Below are 24,031 nucleotides of genomic sequence, written 5' to 3' on the forward strand. Positions count from 1 at the left end.
CAAAGTTGGAAAAGAAAATGCACGTGCATTAAAAAAAAATGCATATTAGCTTTTTAATTTCTAAACAACATCAAGGCATCCAGTGTGGAAGGTCAGCATGTTAATTATATATATGTAATGTGTTAGTAGTCAACTACACACAAAAGTGAATTTTTCAAAATAGTACCACAGTTGGTTTCTATTAAAAAAATATTTTATTTATTTGTTTGCCTTGATCTAAACTGTAAACTGTTTAGGCCAAGAAACACTGCCGATGGTTCCCCAGTCAGAAAAATGTCTTTAGCAAGCAATAATGTGATGTTGATTTGCAGCCACAGCAATAATATCTGAATCCCCAGAGGCTCTGGGAAAACGTCAGTGTTGCAGCTGTAATCCAACATTAACACCTTCTTATTTCTTTCTGTTTGCCTCTCCAGTGCGAAAGCTGACAGTGAAATGCAACACAACACATCTGACCCTCAACTGTAAACTTTGACCTGGTGCTGCTGCACCAAGGAGTGACGTTACGTAACAGCATCAAGGTACCTGCCATCACATCACATTACACACACACACACACACACACACACACACACACACACACACACACACACACACACACACACACAAATAAACACACTGTTTCTGTTATTTATCACTCAGTCAAGTCAGTTTATGGTGGATATATTTTGTATAATAGATTTAGCGATTTTCTTTACATTCCAGATATACAAATGTTCCAAAAGTAAGTGTAAAATGGAGCTGTGTGTCCATCTTCACCTATCATGCATGAACTTTCTTACGAGTGTGTGTGTGTGTCTGTGTGAAATATTTGAACCCTTAATGATGGATTCAAGTAAAGCATTTAACATGTATTTCTTAACCCAACAGTTGTGGAGTTTGTGAAGCCAACAGCGGCATCATGTTCTACGGTTCTTCCTCCGGGGCCAGTATGTCCCTACCATCCAAGAGTCGCCTGAAACGCCAGAGCAGGACCTTCACACAGGTACACACACACATATGCACGGACACACGCACGCACACACACACACACACACACACACACACACACACACACACACACACACACACACACACACACACAGCCATTATGGTCCGATAGAAGTTATTGTAACTGTAATGCTGTTCCTGGAAATACAATGTTGTTGCTCTAGCGGCAAAAATTTAAGGATGGCTATGGTGGTCAGTCAGTTGGCCTACATCTTTGGTCCTATTAGAAATGTCTCAACACCAATTGGATGAATTGGCACAAAACTTGATACAGACATTCATTGTCTCCAGAGGAGTGAGCATACTGACTTAAGGGTCCCTATTAATTTTTTGATGTAGCACCACCCAGAGGTTCACTTTTGTGATTTGGAGTGTAATGTCTCAATAAATATTGGATGGATCGCCATGAAATGTAGTATGGACAAAATCTACTGACTTTGGTGATCCATTATATTACCATCATCTAGTTCAAATTGCTGAAGTTAAGATTTATCTAATAGTTCCTCTTTTGCAAATGAAACCAAAACATTCTGTATGTGTGGATACCATCGGACACATATTGTTTTTTTTTTGTGATTATGGTGAACTGACCCTTTAATATTCATTACAATAAGGATACTGTGCTTATTGATATTGATAAAGGTTCCCTACAGGGCATTCAGCATTGCTTTTGTGTTCACCAGGTCCTGTACCGCACTCTGAGCTACAGAGACCGCGTCCCAGTGGAAACCGGGACCAACACTCGTGGGGACCGGCGCTCCACCTCTGAAGCCCCAGAGCGGCCGACCGACGACCCGGCTGAGCTGTCCACCCAGAGCTCGGCCCCGGGGGTCCTCAAGATATTTGGAGACGAGATCTGTGCCGGCGCCAACTACAAGAGCGTCCTGGCCACGCCGCGCTCCAGTGCACAGGAACTGGTCAAAGAGGCGCTCGACCGCTACTCGCTCAGCAAGAACGCCGCCTCCTCGTACGTCCTCTGCGACGTGATTGGCCGCTTGGAGGGGGGAGGCGGGATCGGAGGAGGGGGCTGGCGGACCGAATGTTTGCGTGCGATGGGCGACAACGAAAAGCCCCTGTTGCTCCAAGAGATGTGGAAACCCCGAGAGGGACACGCCCGCAGGTTTGAGCTGCGCAGGAAAGCAGAGGTGGAGGAACTCAACGCCAGGGAGAAGGACACCATCACTGCTGGTGAGGAGAGAACACACACACACACACACACACACACACACACACACACACACACACACACACACACACAAAACCACATCAGCTGGTCTAATTCCCTTACTTTCTAGACATGTCAAACTCAGCAGTATAGCATAGCTCGTTACCTCCCCTGCAGTGTGTGTGTGTGTGTGTTTAGAAAGATGCAGAATAAGAGCTTTCGTCACAGTTATTATCCCGTAGAGAAGATATTGTTCCTGGGTGATTACCAGTTGATTACCAGTTTTTTTAATGTAATTGCAATTTTGAATTGTTTCATTTGGGGTTATATTGGAGATACACACACTTTCATGTGCAGCTGAGCACTTAAAGAAACACACACAAACAGCTCAGTGGAAATGCATGGACAGCTGATCGATTGATGGAGTGAAAGCTGAATCCGTTGCAACCGGAGGTGTGGATGGGTGTGGGCACTATAGTGTTTTTATGAATCACACATTTCCACTCCAGTGAGGCAATATCATTTTCCTTCTAAGTACTGCACTTGAAATGTGCACACGCAAGTGATATTTCATTTTCCCAGAGAGAATAACTCCATTGTGTGTATAGAGATTGTAATATATAATGTGTAAACTATTGTTGTGACATAAAATCTGCATTGCAGTAACATTAGTCTGTTTGAATGTGTGTCTTTTGGAACCATAAAGTGACCTTTTACATAGACGGGTTTACTGACTGATGAAAAGTTTGCCATTTTCACACACACATGCACACCGTCACCCCCCGTGAACCATGAAGGCATTTATAAACACCCAGTTATTGTTCGAAGAGATGGAGCAAGTATTTCCAGCCTCACAGTTGCGCATTGCACTGCAGCCATTTCTCATGAAGAATGCCAGGGTTTACTGGTTGCTATGTCAACTTCTATGGTAGCCAGTCAACAATCATTGTTTTATTATTATTGTTTCACAGTACAGTTGGTTTTATGGTCTTGTGGAAACGTATTAGACAGCACACAAGACGACAACCAACCTGTAAAAGTCATGAAAAAGGATAAGTTTGCTGGTATTCTGTATTTTTCTTATGATCCAATTAATCCTGTGAAAAATGTTTTCTTCTACAAAAGCTTGTTATTGTTGTTTTTAGAAAACATTGGTCAAAAACTAGTAACTCATTTATTAATAATACACATTTGTTGTGGTATTTACAGCAGGATTATTTGAAGTTGACTGCAAATAAACTGTGCAAATAAAGGCACACTTATGTGATTAACAATGGAGCACTATGCCACAGAGTAATAAGCTGTATCAGGTTTGGCAACAGCCCACACTTGTATGTGCAATCAGCTTATTGTTGGTTATGATCTTCTCATTGGATTTGTTTAAAATAAGAAAAAATATTGACTATCACCAGCCTTTCCTTTGAATGCATTCCTTACTGTGCTTAGAGACATTGAACTTGAACATCTTGTGTATAGCGTCTGAAAATATAAACACAAATATAATCACAACAAAGAATGCATTCTGGCAAAAAACTTTATAACATAATAATTTGTTTCATATTTTTTTTACAACTAACCTTTTCTCTTTTGTGTTATAGCGTTTACAAAACTCCCATACCCTGGAGTTTCTTTGTGTTTCTCTATACTGCTTTTCTCCCCTGGTGTATGTGTGAGCGTGCATTCACATGTGTGAACTCTGTGTATTATAACACAATGAGATAGCATTTTAAAGGTACAGCAGGATTATTCATTAATTAAATAAATACATCACAGCCAAATGATCTCTTTTATCAACTTGCAGTGGTACAATCTGCATTCCCTATTCTTTCAATCTCGCCTGCACGCACTGGATTTATTATGATATTTTAGGAAAGAGACGACCAAATATCCCCGAATGAAAGCACAAGAGAAAATAGGATTTTTGCCAAACTTTAGAAAAAAAAAATTGAAAATCCTGTACCTCTTACCTTCAACTGTGTATCTCTCCTTACTAACTGCTGATGTGACTCAATAGAAGCACCACAGACTCTGTTTTGCTCCACAGTGCATGCGTGTGTTGTGTTGTGTTGTGCTGTGCTGTGCTGTGCTGTGAATATGTGTGTGTGTACGGGGGTTATTCTGTGCTTGGGTGTTTTGGTGAGGGGTTGTTGTCTTAGCCCCTCCTCCTCCTGCTCTTCGTAACCCCTCCCACCCTGCTGTAGGGCCTAAAACCTCCCAGTTCCTGGCGGCTCTAATGGGTCGTTCCGGGCTGGGCAAGCACAGGAGCTCCCCCCTGCGCTGTGGTCGCGTTGTACAGTCCAGCTCTAAAGGTGGGGACTGGCCTCAGGTAGGGTGGCTGTCAGTCATTGCCATGGAGACCACCTCTACCTGCGTTGTCACCAACGTCCCCATTTGCCCAGTGATTCAAACCAGTGTGAGTGTGTCACTCTGTGTGAGCCATCGCATGGCCTCCAACTCAAACAGTCATTGAGGAGCTGCTCGGTTTCACCTCTCATTGGGTTCACTGTCTCCAGCCTCATAATGGGCTGCTGCTCCATCCAGCACCATTCACTTCATCTGACTGGTTTTGTTTCACACAGTTTCCACTCAGCTCACACATGTCTGTTATGCACCTGTGTCACGACAGCCTGACAAGTTACTTCACTCACAAGTCAAAGTCACACGCTAACACCGAACATGTCACATTTAAAGGTGGAGTCAGCAGTTCTGGAGAAAGCTTGTTGTCAAAATCAAGGAATATATCCTCACAATCTGCTACCTGTCCATATTGTGTGTGTGCTGAAAAAAATCTGGTGCTACTACACAGGCCAGGCTCTGTTAACTGGTGTGTGAACTAAGGGTCGGTAAACAAAGGGGGCCCACCGTAGCCAGCAACATGCCCATTTATGGAGTCTAGGCTGTGTATTAACTCTTGATTTATTTTCAACACACACATTACGGAAAGATATACTGGATCGTGAAAAGAAACTCACTGATTTTGATAAAAAATTATTTTGACACCAAGCTCTCCAGAATTACTGCAGCCACCTTTAATTACTTCCTTCTTATGTTCCACTCATTGCCTTCTTTTGTCTTCAACACCCTCTCTCCCTGCTCTCTCTCTTTGTTCTCTCTGCTCTCCTCCTCCTCTCTGCCCGGCTGTAGATATTAATGCTCAGGCTCGTAAGCTCCAGCGGAACAGGGCAAAGGGGACGCTGACCCTGCCCCGCTCCAGCAACTCATCCTTCTGCCGCAGCCTCAGCGAGACCAGCCTCAACCAGGTGGGGCCTTACACACGGAAGCCTTGTCAGGATAATGGTCTGTTTTATTGTTCACGGACCTGTTATCAACCTGCCTTAAATCCAGTGTGTGTGTGTGTGTGTGTGTGTGTGTGTGTGTGTGTGTGTGTGTGTGTGTGTGTGTGTGTGTGTGTGTGTGTGTGTGTGTGTGTGTGTGTGTGTGTGTGTGTGTGTGTGTGTGTGTGTGTGTGTGTGTGTGTGTGTGTGTGTGATGGGTCTGCAGCTTGGATTGGGAGACGAGCCCAAGCGTTACTACTCCACCCTGCCAGGGCCTTTGAGGGCCAGAGAACGTGATGCGGCCTCCAGCGGCCGGAGGAAGGAGGAGGGGAGTCAGGGAGGGGTCAGGCACTCACTCTACCAGTCTCCGCACCTACTGCTGCTACAGGGATACAATCGGCAGGTGAGGATAGTAGAGATGCATAGATCCGCTAGTTTTCAGTCCGATCAGATTTTGATATTTTTTGGATATTGGGCAAAAGCGGTACTGTAAAAAAATATGTATCGGTGAAGATATTAAGATGTAAGGTTATAAAGGCAAAATATACAGTTTACAGAAATGCGAAAAGGAACAAGTATTTGTTCTTACTTTAATGGTTTCAATATTCCAAAGGGTTTGAAAGTGAAAAGAAATAGACAAAGCCCTATTACATAATCTGCTGGCTGGTTTCAAAATCTGAATTTCATAAAATAATGGGGCCTTATTGTTATGCAGCAACAACAACTCTTAAGAAACAACAGCATGAGAAACAACCAAACAAAAAATCAGTCCCATCCCTAGAGGATAGGGAAGGAGTTCATGTGTTATACTGGACACTTCCAGAGTATCTATTCATGTGCTGTGTACGGTGCTGTGTGTTGCCAGGACTGCCTGGTGTACCTGTTGAACAGAGAGCAGCACACGGTGGGTCAGGAGACTCCGTCAGCGCGTCCCAACATCTGCCTGTTCTCCCCGGACATCCTGCCGCTCCACTGCCGCCTGCGCAGAGTCCCCGCCCCCCGTCGTCACGCCAACAACAACGTCAACAAGGGGGAGGAGGCCGAGCGCTTCTGCGTGGCCGTGGAGCCTGTTCTCCACGCCACTGTGCTGGTCAACTTCTCCCGCTGCGAGCGCTCCACCACGCTGAGACACGGAGACCTGCTCTCATTCGGAGCGCATTACATCTTCCTCTACAAGGACCCTGCGGGCGCCAAACCGCTGCCCGCCCAGACCCTGGCACGCCTCCGCTCCCTGGGGCAGCTGCTGTACGACACAGGGCCGGAGGAGGGCGAGGGAGGGGGGCCCGCTCAGACCTGTAAGATGTGTGGCTCCGTGCTGAAGGACAGATCAGCCCAGGTGTTAAGTGCTCCGGCAGTCAGACGCAGTTTCAAGCCTCACCTGGTGAAAGCCCACAGCGGGGGCACGGCAGCGGGAGCAGGGCCCCTCAGTGTGACTGCAGGGGAGGGAGGAGGAGGAGGAAGAGGAGGAGGAGGAGGAGGTCAGAAGAGAAGGCTGCAGCTGGAGTTTGACCAGTCTCATGAAGATCAGCTGCTCCACAGGATTATGTCTCTCATAGAACCTGGAGGTCTGTGCTCTGATTTACAATCATTTGAGATTTTATATATATATATTGTATATATGTATATATACAGCTCCGGAAAAAATTAAGAGACCACTCCAAATGTTCAGTGTCACTGGTTTTACTATTTATAGGCATATGTTTGAGTAGAATGAACATTTTGCTTTTATAATATATGTAGAGATAAAGATTTAAGAAAAATCCAGACTGGTCTCTTATTTTTTTGTGAGGCTGTATATACTGTATATATATTTTATCTCAGTGGACATTTTGTTGTTGAAAAGTTAGTTCACCAAAATTACACTTCTTCTTTTACAACATAATTTTCTTTTAAAGATTTGTTTTAAGTCACTATTAGATAGTTATGCATTACCTACTACATAGGTTTCTATTTAGTAAATTTCATTTCATTTCATTTAACTTTTATTTATCCTCGAGACTACTACATGTAGTAAGTAATGCATATCTATGTAGTAGTTACTACAATTTTGTGAACCTAATTGTAAAGTGTTACCTTTTTATAGTTAAGGTGAATTGAGCCTTTAAATTCCCTCACAGGAGATGACCACAAGCTGACACCTGCCTACCTGTTGTGTCTCTGCATACAACACTCTGCCTCAACCTTCCCACCTGGGAGCTTTGGAAAACTGCTGCTCAAAATTGTCCGACGAATCCAGACCATCGCATGGGTCAGTGTCTATCTGTCTGTCTGCCTGTCTGTCTGTCTATCTGTCTGCCTGCCTGTATATCTCTCCATCTTTGAATTTATGTCTCCATGGTACTCTGATCTCTGGCTAGACTCACCTCCCGTAGAGTGAAACTGGTCAACCATGTCAGGTGAATAGTTAAACAGGGCTGCATATCACATGTTTTGTAAACACACAATATTATGTTCTTGAAGGATTTACACATAGGATGTACACACAGGGCTGAGAATAATTGGAAATGTTTTGATACGGGCGAGCCATCTCGAGTTGCATTCAATTCAGCCTGGAGAAGACAGCCTGAATTAATGCCCCACTCTTTATGATTTATTTCTATAAAAGTGTATAAAGTTTTTAATGAACAGACGTGGTTTCAGATGAGGTAATCCACCTCTGTTATAGAACAAACACTCAGGGAAACCATTAATATGGTTTGGCCTATTTAGTTTGATGGTTTATACGGTTTAATGGTTTATGTACTATTAAAATGGGTGATGACAATGGGCTTATAGTCAATCCAGTGGAGCTCAAAGTAATTATTAACATGTGAGTGTGAGTGTGTTAGGTTTTGTATTAATGATAGAGCTATTTCTCTTTGCAGGTTAGTGATAGTGTCATGAAGTGTGGTTCTCCTACGCACATCCTAAAAGTTTAATGAGCACTTAATTGCTCTCTGTGTGTGTCTTGCAGGAGAAGACAAAGGATCTGGCTCAGAAGCAAGCTCAGCAGTGAGTATCGCTTTCCAGCAGAAAGAGGGCGTATGTGCTCATGTACCGTATGTGAGTTTGTATGTCGACCTGTTCAGTGTGTCAGTATGTCTACCTAACTTTGTGTTTGTGTGTGTGTGTCCCTGTAGCCAGGACCCGTCCTCCCTGTCTCTGCTCAGTATCTCAGACTTGGTCCCAGACCTGCAAACCATTTTCTTCTGGATGTCCAACTCCATCGAAATCCTCTACTTTATACAGCAAAGGGCCCCAGCTTACACACACAGCATAGAAACACTACAAGGTACACACACACACAATTTTGACCAAATGAGTGTGGAAACAACTTGTCTGAAAAGTCATTACTCACACTGACATACAGTAGATCCCGATACAGCCTCTCTCACTGTATATCTCTTCAGTATCTCTCTCATCTGTGTTCAGGGTCAAAGGAGTCGTTGCTATCGGCAACCATATCGGCCAATGAGGAGGCAATGACTATCCTAGAAGAAGTGATCATGTACACTTTCCAGCAATGTGTCTACTATATCACCAAGGTAATCTGTCACCGCGCCAACGGTGCCAGCTTCTTAATGAGCCAGACATTTTCTATCTCGTTTTTAAAACTAATTGAGTTATGTGTGTGTGTGTGTGTGTGTGTGTGTGTGTGTGTGTGTGTGTGTGTGTGTGTGTGTGTGTGTGTGTGTGTGTGTGTGTGTGTGTGTGTGTGTGTGTGTGTGTGTGTGTGTGTGTGTGTGTGTGTGTGTGTGTGTCCAGGCTCTTTATGTAGTGTTACCAGGTTTGTTAGACTGTAATCCATTCCCGGTCGACAGCTCTGAGCCCTGCTGGAAAGGAGGTGTAGGGTTTCCTGAACCTGTGCGCAGGGTCCTGCAGGTAAGCACATGTCACGTCTTGTATTGTTGTATATACAGTAGTTGGGCTGGCCTGGATTATGGAAATACTATTGATTATTTATTGTCAAAGTTTTAATATAAAAACAAATCACATTAGGCTATGCTCTTTTTTTTTATTCTTTTCTCAGAAACATTTCAAGACATAACAGAACTTGGCAAAATAGGAAGTAGAAAGCAATTGTTTTATAATTATATAGAGAACATGACCTGTTTCTAACCTAGGTTATAACATTCATTATCAGCATTATCAGCAGCATGCCTATCAATGATGCTGTCAAATACATAGATACACAGAGCACCATGGTAGCCAGGTGGATACCGTGAATGCCATTTTACAGCAACGTCGCTGGTTCGTTTCCAGCAAGCCACCTTTATTGCATGTCAGTCTCCCTCAGTCTCCACATTTCCAAACTCTACTAATCTATCAGATAAAGGTGAAAATACCCCAAAAATATATTTTTTTATAAATCATACTGAATATATATTTTTTTAAATACATGGATGCACCTGAAAGGTGCTGAGAATCAGGTCAGCGACAGCACTGACGGTTGACACCTTTCTTCTTTTATGCTTCATGCAGCAAGAAATCTCGTCTCGTATGAGCTGACAAAAACATTATCTGCAAAGGTCAAGCCAGCCAGCTTTATCTCCCATATTTTATCATATTTTAGACTCTTGTGTTTTGTTCTTAAAGCATTTGGTTGCACCCTCTGAATTTTTTTAACCCGTTAAAGTGTTCCAACACACATAACTTTTTTTATATTCAGGAGGAGATTACAAAGTTTCAAAAGATACTCAATGCATGACGTTGAATTGTCTATTTAACGGTGTATAAAATGTTGCACAAAAATAACGTATAAAGTATTTCTCTGCTTATCAGTATCATTGTGTCTATGTGTGTGCAGGTGCTTCAGAATGCCCAGGAGCTTTTGCAGGGCTACCAGGTCCACGCTGAGATTCAGGCTCAGATGTTTGCTTACCTCTTCTTCTTCTCCAACGTGTCGCTGTTTAACCAGCTAATGGACAAAGGTAGGGCACACTCTTTCCTCCATTAGCCATCCCTTAGGGTATGTACAGTTGTGTGAGTGTGTGTGTGTGTGTGTGTGTGTGTGTGTGTGTGTGTGTGTGTGTGTGTGTGTGTGTGTGTGTGTGTGTCTATGTATGTGTGTGTGAGTGAGAGAGAAAGTGTCCTTGTGTCCTTGTCAGCATTTTGATGGAGACTAACCCAGATTTGTCCTCAATGCCCTTCTGCTATCTGCATTCTCTCTCTCTCTCTCTCTCTCTCTCTCCCCTCCTCCTCCGTCTTGCCTTGCTTCCTTCCATCCATCTGGCCATCGGAGTGCAAGACAAAGAAGAGTGCAGGTGGGAGTGGGTGAAGGAGAGTGAGAGGAGGGGTTAGGGAAAGGCAAAGTGAAGGGTAAAAGGCCACTCAGTTGTTGAGATGACCATGCAAATAGTTAATAGTAAATAGTAATTTACTGCCAGCGATATACATGGTATTGTGGTACACAGTATGTATCACTTCCAACCTCTCCACACCCTGCCTTTGTGTATTCTGCCACACATACAGTAAACACACACACACATGCCATATGTCTTCATTAGCCGGCACAGACAGGAGAGATCACATGTCTGGCAAAGGGAGAAGGAGAAATACCTTTATATTCATGCAGTGGCGACCCTGTCCCCCACCTCCCTCCCCTTCCTCCCTCCCTCCTTCCCTCCTTCCCTCCCTCCCTCCTTCCCTCCGTCTGTCTGGCTTTCTCTTTCTCTCCTTCGCTCCCCTTTTAGTCGCTCATTTATATTTCTCCACTGATGGTGTCCATGGTAACAGTGAAGTGAGTTTATAGCAGGTACCGCTGACGTTTGCACTGGGCTCGCTGCAACTCAAACACACACACAGACACACACACACACACACACACACACACACACACACACACAAACACCCACTCACACACAAACGCACATACACACACACACACACACACACACACACTCACTCTGTTAGCACAGATATCATGGCAACTCAGAAAAAAAACCTGTGTGTACCTTGAATGAGAGTGTCAGGACATCTTTCAAAATGCAAACAAGTTATAATGGAGTACTCAGTGTTTGTTTTCTGAGTGTACGATGGTTTCTCTGTGTTTGAAGATGAAGTTTGGGTTTGCAGCTGCTATGAAGCATTATAACACATTTTGCTAATGGGTTAAGTGATGTCTCGTCACTCATAGATTAACGTATACCTAGACATAAGCCTATTAAAGGGTGTGTCTGCTTGTGTGTGCATGCAAAACATATGGCAGAATATTTGAAGTGTGTGTGTGTGTGTGTGTGTGTGTGTGTGTGTGTGTGTGTGTGTGTGTGTGTGTGTGTGTGTGTGTGTGTGTGTGTGTGTGTGTGTGTGTGTGTGTGTGTGTGTGTGTGTGTGTGGTGAATTTAAATAATCAGGAATATTTGTGTGTCTGAAAGTGATTTCAGTGTGTTTTTGAGGCATTTTAAGAGTTTTTAGAATAATATTATAATTAATGGGAAAATATCTTGAGTAGTATTTTGGCCAGGATAATGGTGACATGAAATGTCTATATTGTCCCATGCTGAGCTGCAGCCTTACATGAAGTAGATGACATGTATTGTGTGGGTAGGGAGGCTGAGAAGATTGTTAAAATGGCATAGGTGTGGGTGTATAATTAGAATTTGACTATGGGTCTCATTGTTGATTACAATTTGAACTCTATGTAGAACTTGTATTCTTATTCATTGTATTTCATGGTGTTTGTGTGTACTGGCTGAGTGCAGATGGAAAGATAGTAGCTATGTATTGTGCTCTTTTGTACATTGTCCCTGATGATAAAAAAATTAATTAAGCCATTGAAAAGTATTTAAAGTATCGCTTAGTATTGACAAATCTCATATGACACTAAGCTGTAGTCCAGTTGTTTGTCATTGTTTGTACCAAAGCCCAGCAGAGGCCTGAGCTCACACGTGTGTGTGTGTGTGTGTGTGTGTGTGTGTGTGTGTGTGTGTGTGTGTGTGTGTGTGTGTGTGTGTGTGTGTGTGTGTGTGTGTGTGTGTGTGTGTGTGTGTGTGTGTGTGTGTGTGTGTGTGTGTGTGTGTGTGTGTGTGTGTGTGTGTGTGTGTGTGGTGGTGGGGGGTTCAGAAGGCTTAAATAGGAATTATAGCTGCAGTGAGGTAATGGAATGACAGATTAACAAACTATAGGATGTCAGCTGAACTAATACTAGAATTTAAAGTTATCGCATGCTAAACCGGCCACAAATCTTCCTTTCGGTTCTTTGATGTGACTCAAAGAAAGGGAGCATTACACAGAGTGAAGAATGCAGGCCATGTGCAATAAAACACAAACCCAGTCAGCTGAGCCTCTCTGCAGCAGCCCATTTGTATTCCGCAAGGAGCAGGCCACCGGAGGCTGTTGCAAATGTGTCACTGACGTCAATATCAACTTATTTAAAAATGAATGTCTGCTTTGTCGTACAACACACACACACACACACACATACATATCTCTCTGTCTGCTTTTCTCTATGACGTGCACACAATCCAAAAATAGAAATCTAGTGCAGTGTCTGATGAAATATCCATACATCAGTGTTTGTGTGTGTGTGTGTGTGTGTGTGTGTGTACACAGGGCCATCTCTGGGTTGGTTCCAGCGCTCTAAGGTGCTGCAGATTCAGGCGTGTTTGCGTATGGTCATGGAGTGGGCGAGCAGGTCCGGTCTGGGACATCTTGCCGACAAATTCTTCACCAAACTCAACAGCTCTGTGTCCATACTGGCTACACCCCCACAACAGCTCACGCAGGTAACACGGATGCGCAGGCACGCACGCACACACACACACACACACACACACACACACACACACACACACGCTATCTATACAGAATTTCTTGCTAGCACTAATTGGGTGGCAATACAATGGAACATTTCACTGTTTTAATAATGCTTCAAGCTTAAAGCGGCAACGATTAACTTTTAAATATCTTTTAAACAGCCTCATGTTTCCTCTGATAGTCATAAATTACCTTTAACAGCAAACGAGACCATCAGTGCAAAGAAAGACGTTTTTATATAGTTTTTATTACTGCATTTGATCTGGTCGTACACCCAGTCCGATTTTCGGTTCACGCGTGCATGCTCTATGGTCACATATCCGTATTGGTCACAGATTTCAGTGTGGCGCAGTTACGCGATTTGAGAAGCCTATCCCTCCAGGTGAGGGAAGGGGAGCGGGAGCCTTGTTTGAGACAGTTGTTTGTCGTCATAATGACTGATAACGGGGCTGAACCATAAAAGAAAAAAAAGAAAATGCAATGAAGAAAAGCGAAAAGGGAGAGTGATAGTCGGGCGGGAGGGCGTTGCCAAGCAACTATACACAATTTCACGCAGCGAACGTAGACTGCAGTGTTTACTCCTAAATGAATGAGCGGTAGCCTACTAAAACAAAGTTTACTTTGCCTCACCAGCATCATCAGATGACCATTATTCATCTGAAATAGTCATTATTTACAACATAAACACATTACCTCATCGTGATCCATTCTAACTAACTGCCATCTCTCGTTCATTCGCTTTGTGTGGGGACACGGACTCGTTCAGCTCCGTGAGAGGTGACAATGCATCAACTCATTGCAATCAGGTGTGTTTAGCACTTATGGCATTAGTTGATGCTGTGTCACCCATAGACTCAAGGAGCCGAAAAGAGTCCGGTGCCCTCACACTTTGCTTTCAACACACGGACACGCACCATATTGCTTCCTGATTATTTGAATCTGAACGCCCTGCACGAGCTAGAAAACAGCTTCACGACAGCTGGCGTCGTAATAATACTACCGCTTTTGTTCAAAGGTGTCGCCAATGTGCCGACTTACTCGTAGTGGCTTTAACATCAACCCAGACAACGGAGACTTACAGTTACAAAAGTCTTGTCGAGATGATTCATCTAACAGAGAACAGAAACACAATGATAAGCTGTTAATATTTTTCCTGACTGTTTATCATACATCTGACAGAACTGTTGTTCATGAAGAATATCTCTCTGATAAGCTATTGATTGACAATATCTTACTTTTTTTTTTAACCAGGATCAGCTTCTGACTGCCCAAACATCCTGTCACCTGCAGTGAAACAAACGGAGCTCCCAGGACTTCTGAATAATATTTCTGCTTCTTTGTTTAGATGAGTTGGCGGGCTTTGTCCAGTGAACACCCGAGTCTGAAACCTGTCCAGCTACAAAGGATCCTCACCCAGTACCAGCAAACAGCAGAGATAGGCCCTGTCCCAACATGGCAACCCAGCAGTGAGGATGAGGCCTACATATACAGGACAGGTAAATGTGGGGGATTGGGAGTTTATTATCCGGGCAAGAAGATTTGACAAAATCATGGTAATGCAAAGCCTCCATGTTATAACAGTCACAGATTAGCCTTTAGGTACAATATAGGCAACGTTAAAGTTCCTCTTCACTCAGAAATGTGTAATGTTTGAGCTTCACTGTGTAGAATGACATGTGTGCAGATTGGGACATGATAAGTTTTTCTTTCAGTTTTACTTTAAAGGATGACTTTGTGACATCACAGCTAGTTTTGAGCCAGTTGTGGACCAGTATGCAACTCACACAAGTATGATATGGAATCTTGAGACCTCACATCATGTGTAGCGGGACACATACTTTCCCAAGCAGTTAAAAGTCTGAAATATAATTTTTTATACAGTGCATAGGTAAAATATATTCAAAGATGTTTCACTTTTTAAACTTTCTTTGTTATTCAGTCATAAATTATTAATAAAAGCAGAGTGTTCTTTGCTGGAGGAGATGTTTTTGCTAAAGGTCATCGGTATAATGGTTCTGTCTCAAGGATGCAGGTGATGATTGAGCACAAGAAATTATAAATGAATGAGAACATAGACATTTGCTGCAGTCATTGTCAGCCTGCATCAGTTTACAATCTCTCATTTCTGTATCGACTGAGGTTTGGATGGATGTTTCTGGACTTTGCTGAATTTAATACTCGCTTGGTATTGGCATCTCCATCTGTCTTCTGCAAAACAACTGTGAAACATTTACTTTCATTTTAGATATGTCGGATCGTGATTGGATACTTGTTTACATGACTATTTAACTAGAGCTGAGTTTGCACCAACACATTGCAGAATGTGACAAGAAGCTTGGATAAGGACTTTGAATGCCACAGTATCCTAAAGAGATTCTCTAGATTGCTGAAACTGGGATATGTGTACATTTGTGAACAAATAATAGTGATAAACATGATTCAAAACTCACTGTCAAAAAGAAATGTGTTATTTCTTAAATATTTTACGTGACAAACTTACCTGAGTAACTACCGTTGAGTAACATAGTGTGTGTGTGTGTGTGTGTGTGTGTGTGTGTGTGTGTGTGTGTGTGTGTGTGTGTGTGTGTGTGTGTGTGTGTGTATGTGTGTGTGTGTGTGTGTTTAGTGGACCTCCTGGAGAGCTTTGAGAACCACCCTCCCATAGTGCTGCCCAGCGCCGGCTTCAGAGTGGACCTGGACAGCGAGTGTGTAGAAGACAGCATCTACCGACAGCTGCTCTACGTCCGCCACTACCTGTGGGGGCTACGCACCAAGACACAAACACAGTGCAACACTCCCATCGTGCACACACACTCCAACGGAACCAACACAGCCGATTGGCCCGATGTCCAGGTCAGAAAGACTCAACACACACAGTAACGCATACTGTCAGATACACACACCTAGCAGTAATCCAGGCCATGTGCCTCAGCAGCTGTGGCTGTTGAGTTCCTCATAATCCCGTAAATGAAAGACAAAAAACCCACTACTCCAGCCAAGCCGCACACACATACACATACTCACTCACAGAAACCTAGACATGGTTAAATCATGGTTAATCTGATTAGTCTTTAGGCTGTCTAATTAGTGGGAACGGCTGACTAGACCATAATCCCTAGTGTTACTGCACCCTCATAAGTAAGCATACATGCACACACAGAAACACATAGATTCATAAATATGTCAATTGGTAAATTTGTCTCTGAAATAATTGTACATCTTTAATCATCAATAATTGGACTGTAATCAAGGAAAATGCTTTTTGACTACTGCAACAACAAATCTTAATCATAGGTGAAAGAGGAACATGCATTTTCTAAATACTGCACCCTCACTGTAGACCTCACCCTGTATTTTAAAGTGTGTGTGTCCAATCCCAACACAGAGGGAGTTGTTGCCCCCGTCCCATAGCAGTCCCCGCTCTGGGGGTCCGGGGGACGAGGTGACAGCAGAGCCAGCAGAGGAGAGGGGACGGGACAGACATACACACAGCCTCAGGAGGAACGGCACCCTCCACCACCCGCGACCGGCTAACCCAGACCCCTCCTGCCTCTTGACCCCTCCCAACACCCCGCTGTACCCCGAAGGAGGGGGAGGGGGGCCAGGGACCATCATAGGACCCAACACCCAGACTAACGGCTGCTCCAGCAGAACTGTGGCAGAATGTAAAAAGACCAACGGACTCATCACCAACGGACTGGAGGGTATTGCACTAAATCACATATTGTGTTGTGTGTAGTATGGTGTGTTTGTTCATTTGTCCAACTTAAATGTTTTAATCTTTGCAGTTCATTATACACAATATTAATTTGTATCTGACTTGGATACGTTTCATAAATTTTTCCAAGAATGTATATCTCTACATCTCACTGCCAGAGTTAATTGGAATCACTTTTATACACAGGTCCAAAATCAATTAAATAAAACTGTGATCAATTTGAATCGTTAATTAATTTCAGATCAGCTTATTCCTACACAAATATGTTATCAGTACACATACTTCAGTGTACACACTGCATTAAAACAGTGTTGCACATTTTGCAGCACCTACACATTGTCATGAAGAATAAAGTTGCTCGTGTCCTCACTGGAATTAACCAGTGAAATATGGAATATGTCCAATTCCACCAGAATTTCAGATTTTCTGTGTTGTGGCTCAGTCTCTCCATCTCTCTTGTGCTTCTTCCCTCCCTAACAACTATATAAGCTGATCCCATTATATCAGAGTTCTTTGTGCCCCAATGACCAAAAATCAATTGATCTTTAAATCTGCACCACTTTGAGCAGTGCTGTAAGTTAGCTGGTCAGCCCTAAGCCTCATGTCACCAGTATGTCTCCTGTGCCGTCTTGACCATGTGTAGTGAGTGACATCTGCAGGCTCTAGTCAGTATAACATGTTTTGTGTGTCTGGTTATCTCTGTAGCTGCACCTTTTGCATGCGTCTCAGTATCTGTGTGTGTGTGTGTTTCATATGTACAGCAAGACCTCCTATGTTTGTCCGACCCCCATAGCGAGACCCTGTGTGTGTTTGTTTGTTTGTGTGTGTGTGTGTTTTTGTCCATCTGGGTGTCCGTGTCCTCTGCAGGGTGTATTAGTGGGTGTGAGTTTCCTTTCCCTGTCTCCTCCCCTGGCGCCCCTCCCCTCCCTGATGACTTGTGTGTGGTGTTTGTAGTGGAACTGGACAAGGGGCCGTACGGACTGGGCATGGGACTCATCGACGGTCTGGTGAGTAGTTTTACATTATAACTTACCTTGCCTTTTTGAGTCAGTTGGTTTACCACTTGCCAGTACAATAAGTTAAAACAAAAACACATTTAAGTTACTGTGATGTTAGAGCTTCATATTGTCATATGTTATTTTAATACTTTTATTTACTGATACAATGTTAGAAATGTTACCAATATTTTGGGAAAGGCTGCGACGACTCAACATTGCAATTTTATCTTATTACATTTTCTATAAATGTGTTATCTAAATTCACAAGAGGATATTTAAATACAAAACATGCAGTCATCATGCATAACGTAGTTTGCTGGGCCCAGTGGAAAATAGCATTATACAGTATACTACTGTATACCATACACTATATGATATAACACTTTCATTTAACCCCCACAATTTATTAATAAGCAGTATATAATAAATTGTTTATAATTGTTTATAGTTATAAGCAGCTACAAGGACATTTTAAGTGTTAATTTATGTTAAGTATTTTCTAGATTGATCATAATATCTGCAATGAATGAAGTCTCATATGAATTTCTCCAGCGTTTTATATATTAAGAACCGTTATATTTATTGTGTAGTTATTGACGTTTCACTGAAGTTAAAGCTATTGACAGTACATCAATAAACACTTAAAGAGCTTTAGACGACATCATATTGTGGCACAGGCAAAGAATGCTGCAATGTGAAGCTACGTGCCATTTCCTCTAAGTCACTTAAACTGTTATAAAAGAAAAGTGCCATTCATTTAGGTGTTAGTGTCATAAAATGAATCATTATAGTTTTGATATTAAATTGAAAACATGAATTAGGCCAAAACTGCTTCAACAGTTACTTGTTGCTGCTCTTTGGTTTCATGTCTTTGTAAATGAAATCCCTTTGGGTCAAATCACCTTCTTTTCCCAGCAAGTTAAATGTTTATAGCATGAAGCTAAGTACTTTTGTTAACATCTATACTTTCATTAGCTTTCTTGTACAGACTGTGCATTCTTACAGACCACATTTACAACCAAGGGCAAACTGTTGCTCGTAACCTTTAATGTGAACGTAGAAGTTTGCACGGACAGCTGCCGGCTATTAACACAGCGGCCAAGTATTTTCATCGGCCGTGGTAAAAACTGATTGGTCGATCAGCTGCAGCAGATGCTCACATAAATAAAAGGACACACATATTGTACATTGTCTTTAACTCGTCTCCCTCCTGCAGCACACTCCTCTCAACGCTCCAGGCATTTACATCCGCACTCTCATCCCCGACGGACCGGCCGCCTCCGACGGCAGACTGAGGATCGGAGACCGAATCCTGGCCGTGAACGGGACCAGCCTGATAGGAGCTGACTACCAGAGGTACAGAGCATGATCCAGGGCTGCTGTTTGTGGGCTGCTAGAAGATTAATGATAGTAGGCGGGTTGATATAGACCAGGGGTGTCCAAACTACGGCCCGCGGCCCGCTTTTTATTGGCCCGCGGCCGATTTAAAAAATATAATGCAATATGGCCCTTTAAAAAAAATATATATATATATACAGGTCCTTCTCATATAATTAGCATATTGTGATAAAGTTCAATATTTTCTGTAATGTACTGATAAACATTATACTTTCATATATTTTAGATTCATTACACACAACTGAAGTAGTTCAAGCCTTTTATTGTTTTAATATTGATGATTTTGGCAAAAAAATAAAGAAAAACCAAAAATCCCTATCTCAAAAAATTAGCATATTTCATCCGACCAATAAAAGAAAAGTGTTTTTAATACAAAAAAGTCAACCTTCAAATAATTATGTTCAGTTATGCACTCAATACTTGGTCGGAAATCCTTTCGCAGAAATGACTGCTTCAATGCGGCTTGGCATGGAGGCAATCAGCCTGTGGCACTGCTGAGGTGTTATGGAGGCCCAAGATGCTTCGATAGCGGCCTTAAGCTCATCCACAGTGTTGGGTCTGGTGTCTCTCAACTTCTTCTTCACAATATCCCACAGATTCTCTATGGGGTTCAGGTCAGGAGAGTTGGCAGGCCAATTGAGCACAGTAATACCATGGTCAGTAAACCATTTACCAGTGGTTTTGGCACTGTGAGCAGGTGCCAGGTCTTGTTGAAAAATTAAATCTTCATCTCCATAAAGCTTTTCAGCAGATGGAAGCATGAAGTGCTCCAACATCTCCTGATAGCTAGCTGCATTGACCCTGCCTTTGATAAAACACAGTGGACCAACACCAGCAGCTGACATGGCACCCCAGACCATCACTGACTGTGGGTACTTGACAATGGACTTCAGGCATTTTGGCATTTCCTTCTCCCCAGTCTTCCTCCAGACTCTGGCACCTTGATTTCCGAATGACATGCAAAATTTGCTTTCATCCGAAAAAAGTACTTTGGACCACTGAGCAACAGTCCAGTGCTGCTTCTCTGTAGCCCAGGTCAGGCGCTTCTGCCGCTGTTTCTGGTTCAAAAGTGGCTTGACCTGGGGAATGCGGCACCTGTAGCCCATTTCCTGCACACGCCTGTGCACGGTGGCTCTGGATGTTTCTACTCCAGACTCAGTCCACTGCTTCCGCAGGTCCCCCAAGGTCTGGAATCGGCCCTTCTCCACAATCCTCCTCAGGGTCCGGTCACCTCTTCTGGTTGTGCAGCGTTTTCTGCCACACTTTTTCCTTCCCACAGACTTCCCACTGAGGTGCCTTGATACAGCACTCTGGGAACAGCCTATTCGCTCAGAAATTTCTTTCTGTGTCTTACCCTCTTGCTTGAGGGTGTCAATGATGGCCTTCTGGACAGCAGTCAGGTCGGCAGTCTTACCCATGATTGCGGTTTTGAGTAATGAACCAGGCTGGGAGTTTTTAAAAGCCTCAGGAATCTTTTGCAGGTGTTTAGAGTTAATTAGTTGATTAAGATGATTAGGTTAAGAGCTCGTTTAGAGTACCTTTTCATGATATGCTAATTTTTTGAGATAGGAATTTGGGGTTTTCATGAGCTGTATGCCAAAATCATCAGTATTAAAACAACAAAAGACCTGAAATATTTCAGTTGGTGTGCAATGAATCTAAAATATATGAAAGTTCAATTATTATTACATTATGGAAAATAATCAACTTTATCACAATATGCTAATTATATGAGAAGGACCTGTATATATATATATTTTTTTTTTTGCATTTCTTAGTTAACCCACTAGTGCAGGGGTGTCAAAACTGATTGATTGGCCCTTGGCACATTTTAAAAGTATAATGTAATATGGCCCTTTTAATTTTTAAATAATCTAAATGCACTCATTATATTACAGAGAAATATGTCCCATAAAAGAAAAAGAGCACCAAGGCCATCCCAGAGGACCCTGCATAATATTTTAATTTAAATTAATATTATTATGGAAAATCCATGTGTCCTTCTCCAATAGCTTCTAATTCATCTGACAGTGTTTCAATTTTTTTCATACAACATTCTTCAGCTTTAGCCTCTTAATTTCCCTCTCAAAGTGCACCAGATTCATGCATTTCACTTTAAAAACTTAAAAAAATCTCCCGGGGGGGCATACCCCCGGACCCCCCTTGGAGGGGCGGGATCTCAGCTGGCTACTATTTTCACCAAGCTGGACATTAGACGTAAAAGCAGAAAACACTGGGTGTATCAATGGCATTTAACAAGAGGGGGGATGTATCTTTTTAATGTGCAAGTAAAGTGAAGAAGGATTACAATTTACGAAGACACTATGAAACTAAACATCAGAGCAGCTACATGTCCTGATAAATGTGATATAGACATAAATGACGGATTTAGCAGTCCCATCATGTTAACCACACCCCATGGATATCAGCCTACTTAAGCCCATTGATTACTGTGATTGATTGATATGAGCCCAGACAGGGAAGCACCTTCATCCTTACTCTGTTTCTGCTGAGCTTAAAGTAACTGGACTCCATTTCTTTCTCTGCTTCCTGCTTGCAGTGCGGTGGATCTGATTCGTCTGGGAGGCGGTCGCCTTCGTTTCCTTGTAGCCAAGTCTGACCCCGATGTCTCGGAGAAGATCAGTGCCTCCTCCTGCTGACCGACCTAAGACACACACACCACGCCCTGCAGGGATACAGCTGTGTGCCTTTGTAGAACGCGCCACACACAAACCCATATGCGGCATGAAACATGAATGTGAAACCTAGCGTCAGCACAGCACAAAGCCAAGCAATCAAACAGGAGATAACTCTCCATGAGTCCACTCTCCACAGCTGCCAGACCTGCTTCCCTCACGCTGACTCCGACTGGGTTTGTGTGATGGACAGAATCCGTAACCCGCCATGACATCGAAGAAATACGCTGCGAGGAAAGTTGCCTGATTAATCAGAGTGAGCCGGCGAGATCCCTCCAGCCAGTGTGCAGTCTGATGTGGTTTAAAGCACAGTAGTTTGTAGGGTTTTAATATCTCTTTTGTCGGCCCTCAGAGCATGTGCACACACTAGACTTTTTCCACCCGTTTTTACAATAATTTGTATTAGTAATTCAGACATTGATCAAGTAGCATGGTAAAATAGCTACGCAGCCCTCAGACAAAAGGGAACCTGAAACTATTGGACACCGACTGAAAATGTACCTTACAGTGAATGCTGGATGTGTAACACAATGTTTTTGGAGTGGAATGTTTTATAAAGCTACCAAAGCAACGGACGTCAAAATTGTTTATGAATGTTGACTTTTTTTTATGGAGAGTTGGTGAAAGAGGCAGAGGAAGCAAACTCAAGAATGTCAAGACATACAGACTCAGCTCTCCTATTTCACACTAGCCCTCATATCACTGGACTTTTTACCTCCGCTGGAAAAGATACAAACTGTGAAGGCTGGACATGCACACCTGCTGCTGAGAGGACATTGTTTATTAATTACCGGATCATCAAGGCGATATGCTTTGTTTCAGAGTTTCAGACACATAACCCTGGTGTACAAACCACATTTGTTGTCAATATATGCTGTATGTTTCTGGTTAAGAGGTGTAAATAGCTTCTTGTAAATATTTAATATACACTTGGTCGCATATTGTTTGGACATTCAAAACAGAAAATGCATTTGGGTAACTACTTTTTTTCTGAAATATATGTGTCAGTGAAGACTGAAACCTACTGATGAAAAAAAAGGAACAGTATTTTCTCAAATGAGATTAATGTAGTTATGGGTTTAGTATGTTTTCTAAATTTGAATTACAAGTCCTATGAACAAAATTACAATGTTTGCACTACTTCTGCTTATAGGGTAAATACACCCACATTACAAAAAAAATAAAAATCATCTAGCCATGCACATAGTTGTGCTTTTAAGGATTTGAGATACATTTATGAGATTTCTTCCTCCAACCAAAACATTTGAGTGTACGAGAATTCCATTTTCTGTAGTACTCTGCATCTGCATGGAGGCAGAAATCTCAGAGCCATATCTAAAAATCTACACAAGCAAAGCGTTTGCATCGCTAGATACAACATGAACATGTTATTATGTGATTTGGCTGTGCTGACCCTTTAAGGTCCAGCTGGAACAATTACAGGTCACCTTTTCTAAAAGGTCCTTAATTGAAAGCATAGGGTACTACAGAGGGGAAATAAAGCCTTGCTTGGCCAGTTCTCTTCTGTTCTGACCCCTGCTCCGTGGAGCTACCCTGGGACATGAGCAGTGACCCTCTGCCAGCCTGGGAGCAAAACACTGCACAGCTGCAGATCCACATGTTCCCTTGGCTGGGTGAATGAGAGCAAGAGGCTCAAGTACTACACACAGCACCAGAGCAGCAATTAACTTTGTTAGTGATTAAATTCAATTGTTCTGTGAAATTACCCTTTTATTTAACGACAAATGCCCAGCTTGTTTTGTGGAAGTCCAAACCCCAAAATGGTTAAATCCAAAAGTATGAGAAAGGGAAAGTATTAATCCTACTAATATATTTGAGAAAGTTTAACTAGCAAATATTTGTAAAATAAATTACCAAAGGTTTCAATTAATCGTTTCTATTGTTACCCTGTTTGGCTATTTTTAAATTATAATTTTTTTCTTACAATGGTTAGAATTAGTCAACGCAGTTTCTTTTTTCCCCATCAGCTTTGTTTTTCTTGTCACTTTTGATTCTGTTGACTTCTTTGCAGTAACATTGCATTTTTGTGCATTTCG

General features: G+C 42.6%; 1 protein-coding gene across 1 annotated transcript; it reads left to right on the forward strand.

Moving 5' to 3' along the window:
- Positions 1–901: 901 nt before the first annotated feature.
- radil (Ras association and DIL domains) lies at positions 902–21,938 on the forward strand (the record flags this gene model as incomplete). Its single annotated transcript, XM_080028990.1, has 19 exons — positions 902–985; positions 1,674–2,178; positions 4,357–4,464; positions 5,300–5,415; positions 5,657–5,833; positions 6,296–6,995; positions 7,548–7,678; positions 8,384–8,421; positions 8,550–8,701; positions 8,842–8,954; positions 9,175–9,291; positions 10,217–10,340; positions 12,961–13,133; positions 14,510–14,660; positions 15,791–16,017; positions 16,550–16,868; positions 17,750–17,889; positions 19,097–19,236; positions 21,839–21,938. 19 exons carry the CDS (start codon positions 902–904, stop codon positions 21,936–21,938), a joined length of 3,615 nt encoding a protein of 1,204 aa, XP_079885116.1.
- Between the last annotated feature and the right edge of the window lie 2,093 nt (positions 21,939–24,031).

Source organism: Ammodytes marinus (assembly GCF_949987685.1).
Source record: "Ammodytes marinus genome assembly, chromosome: 6".
Lineage (NCBI taxonomy): Eukaryota > Metazoa > Chordata > Actinopteri > Uranoscopiformes > Ammodytidae > Ammodytes > Ammodytes marinus.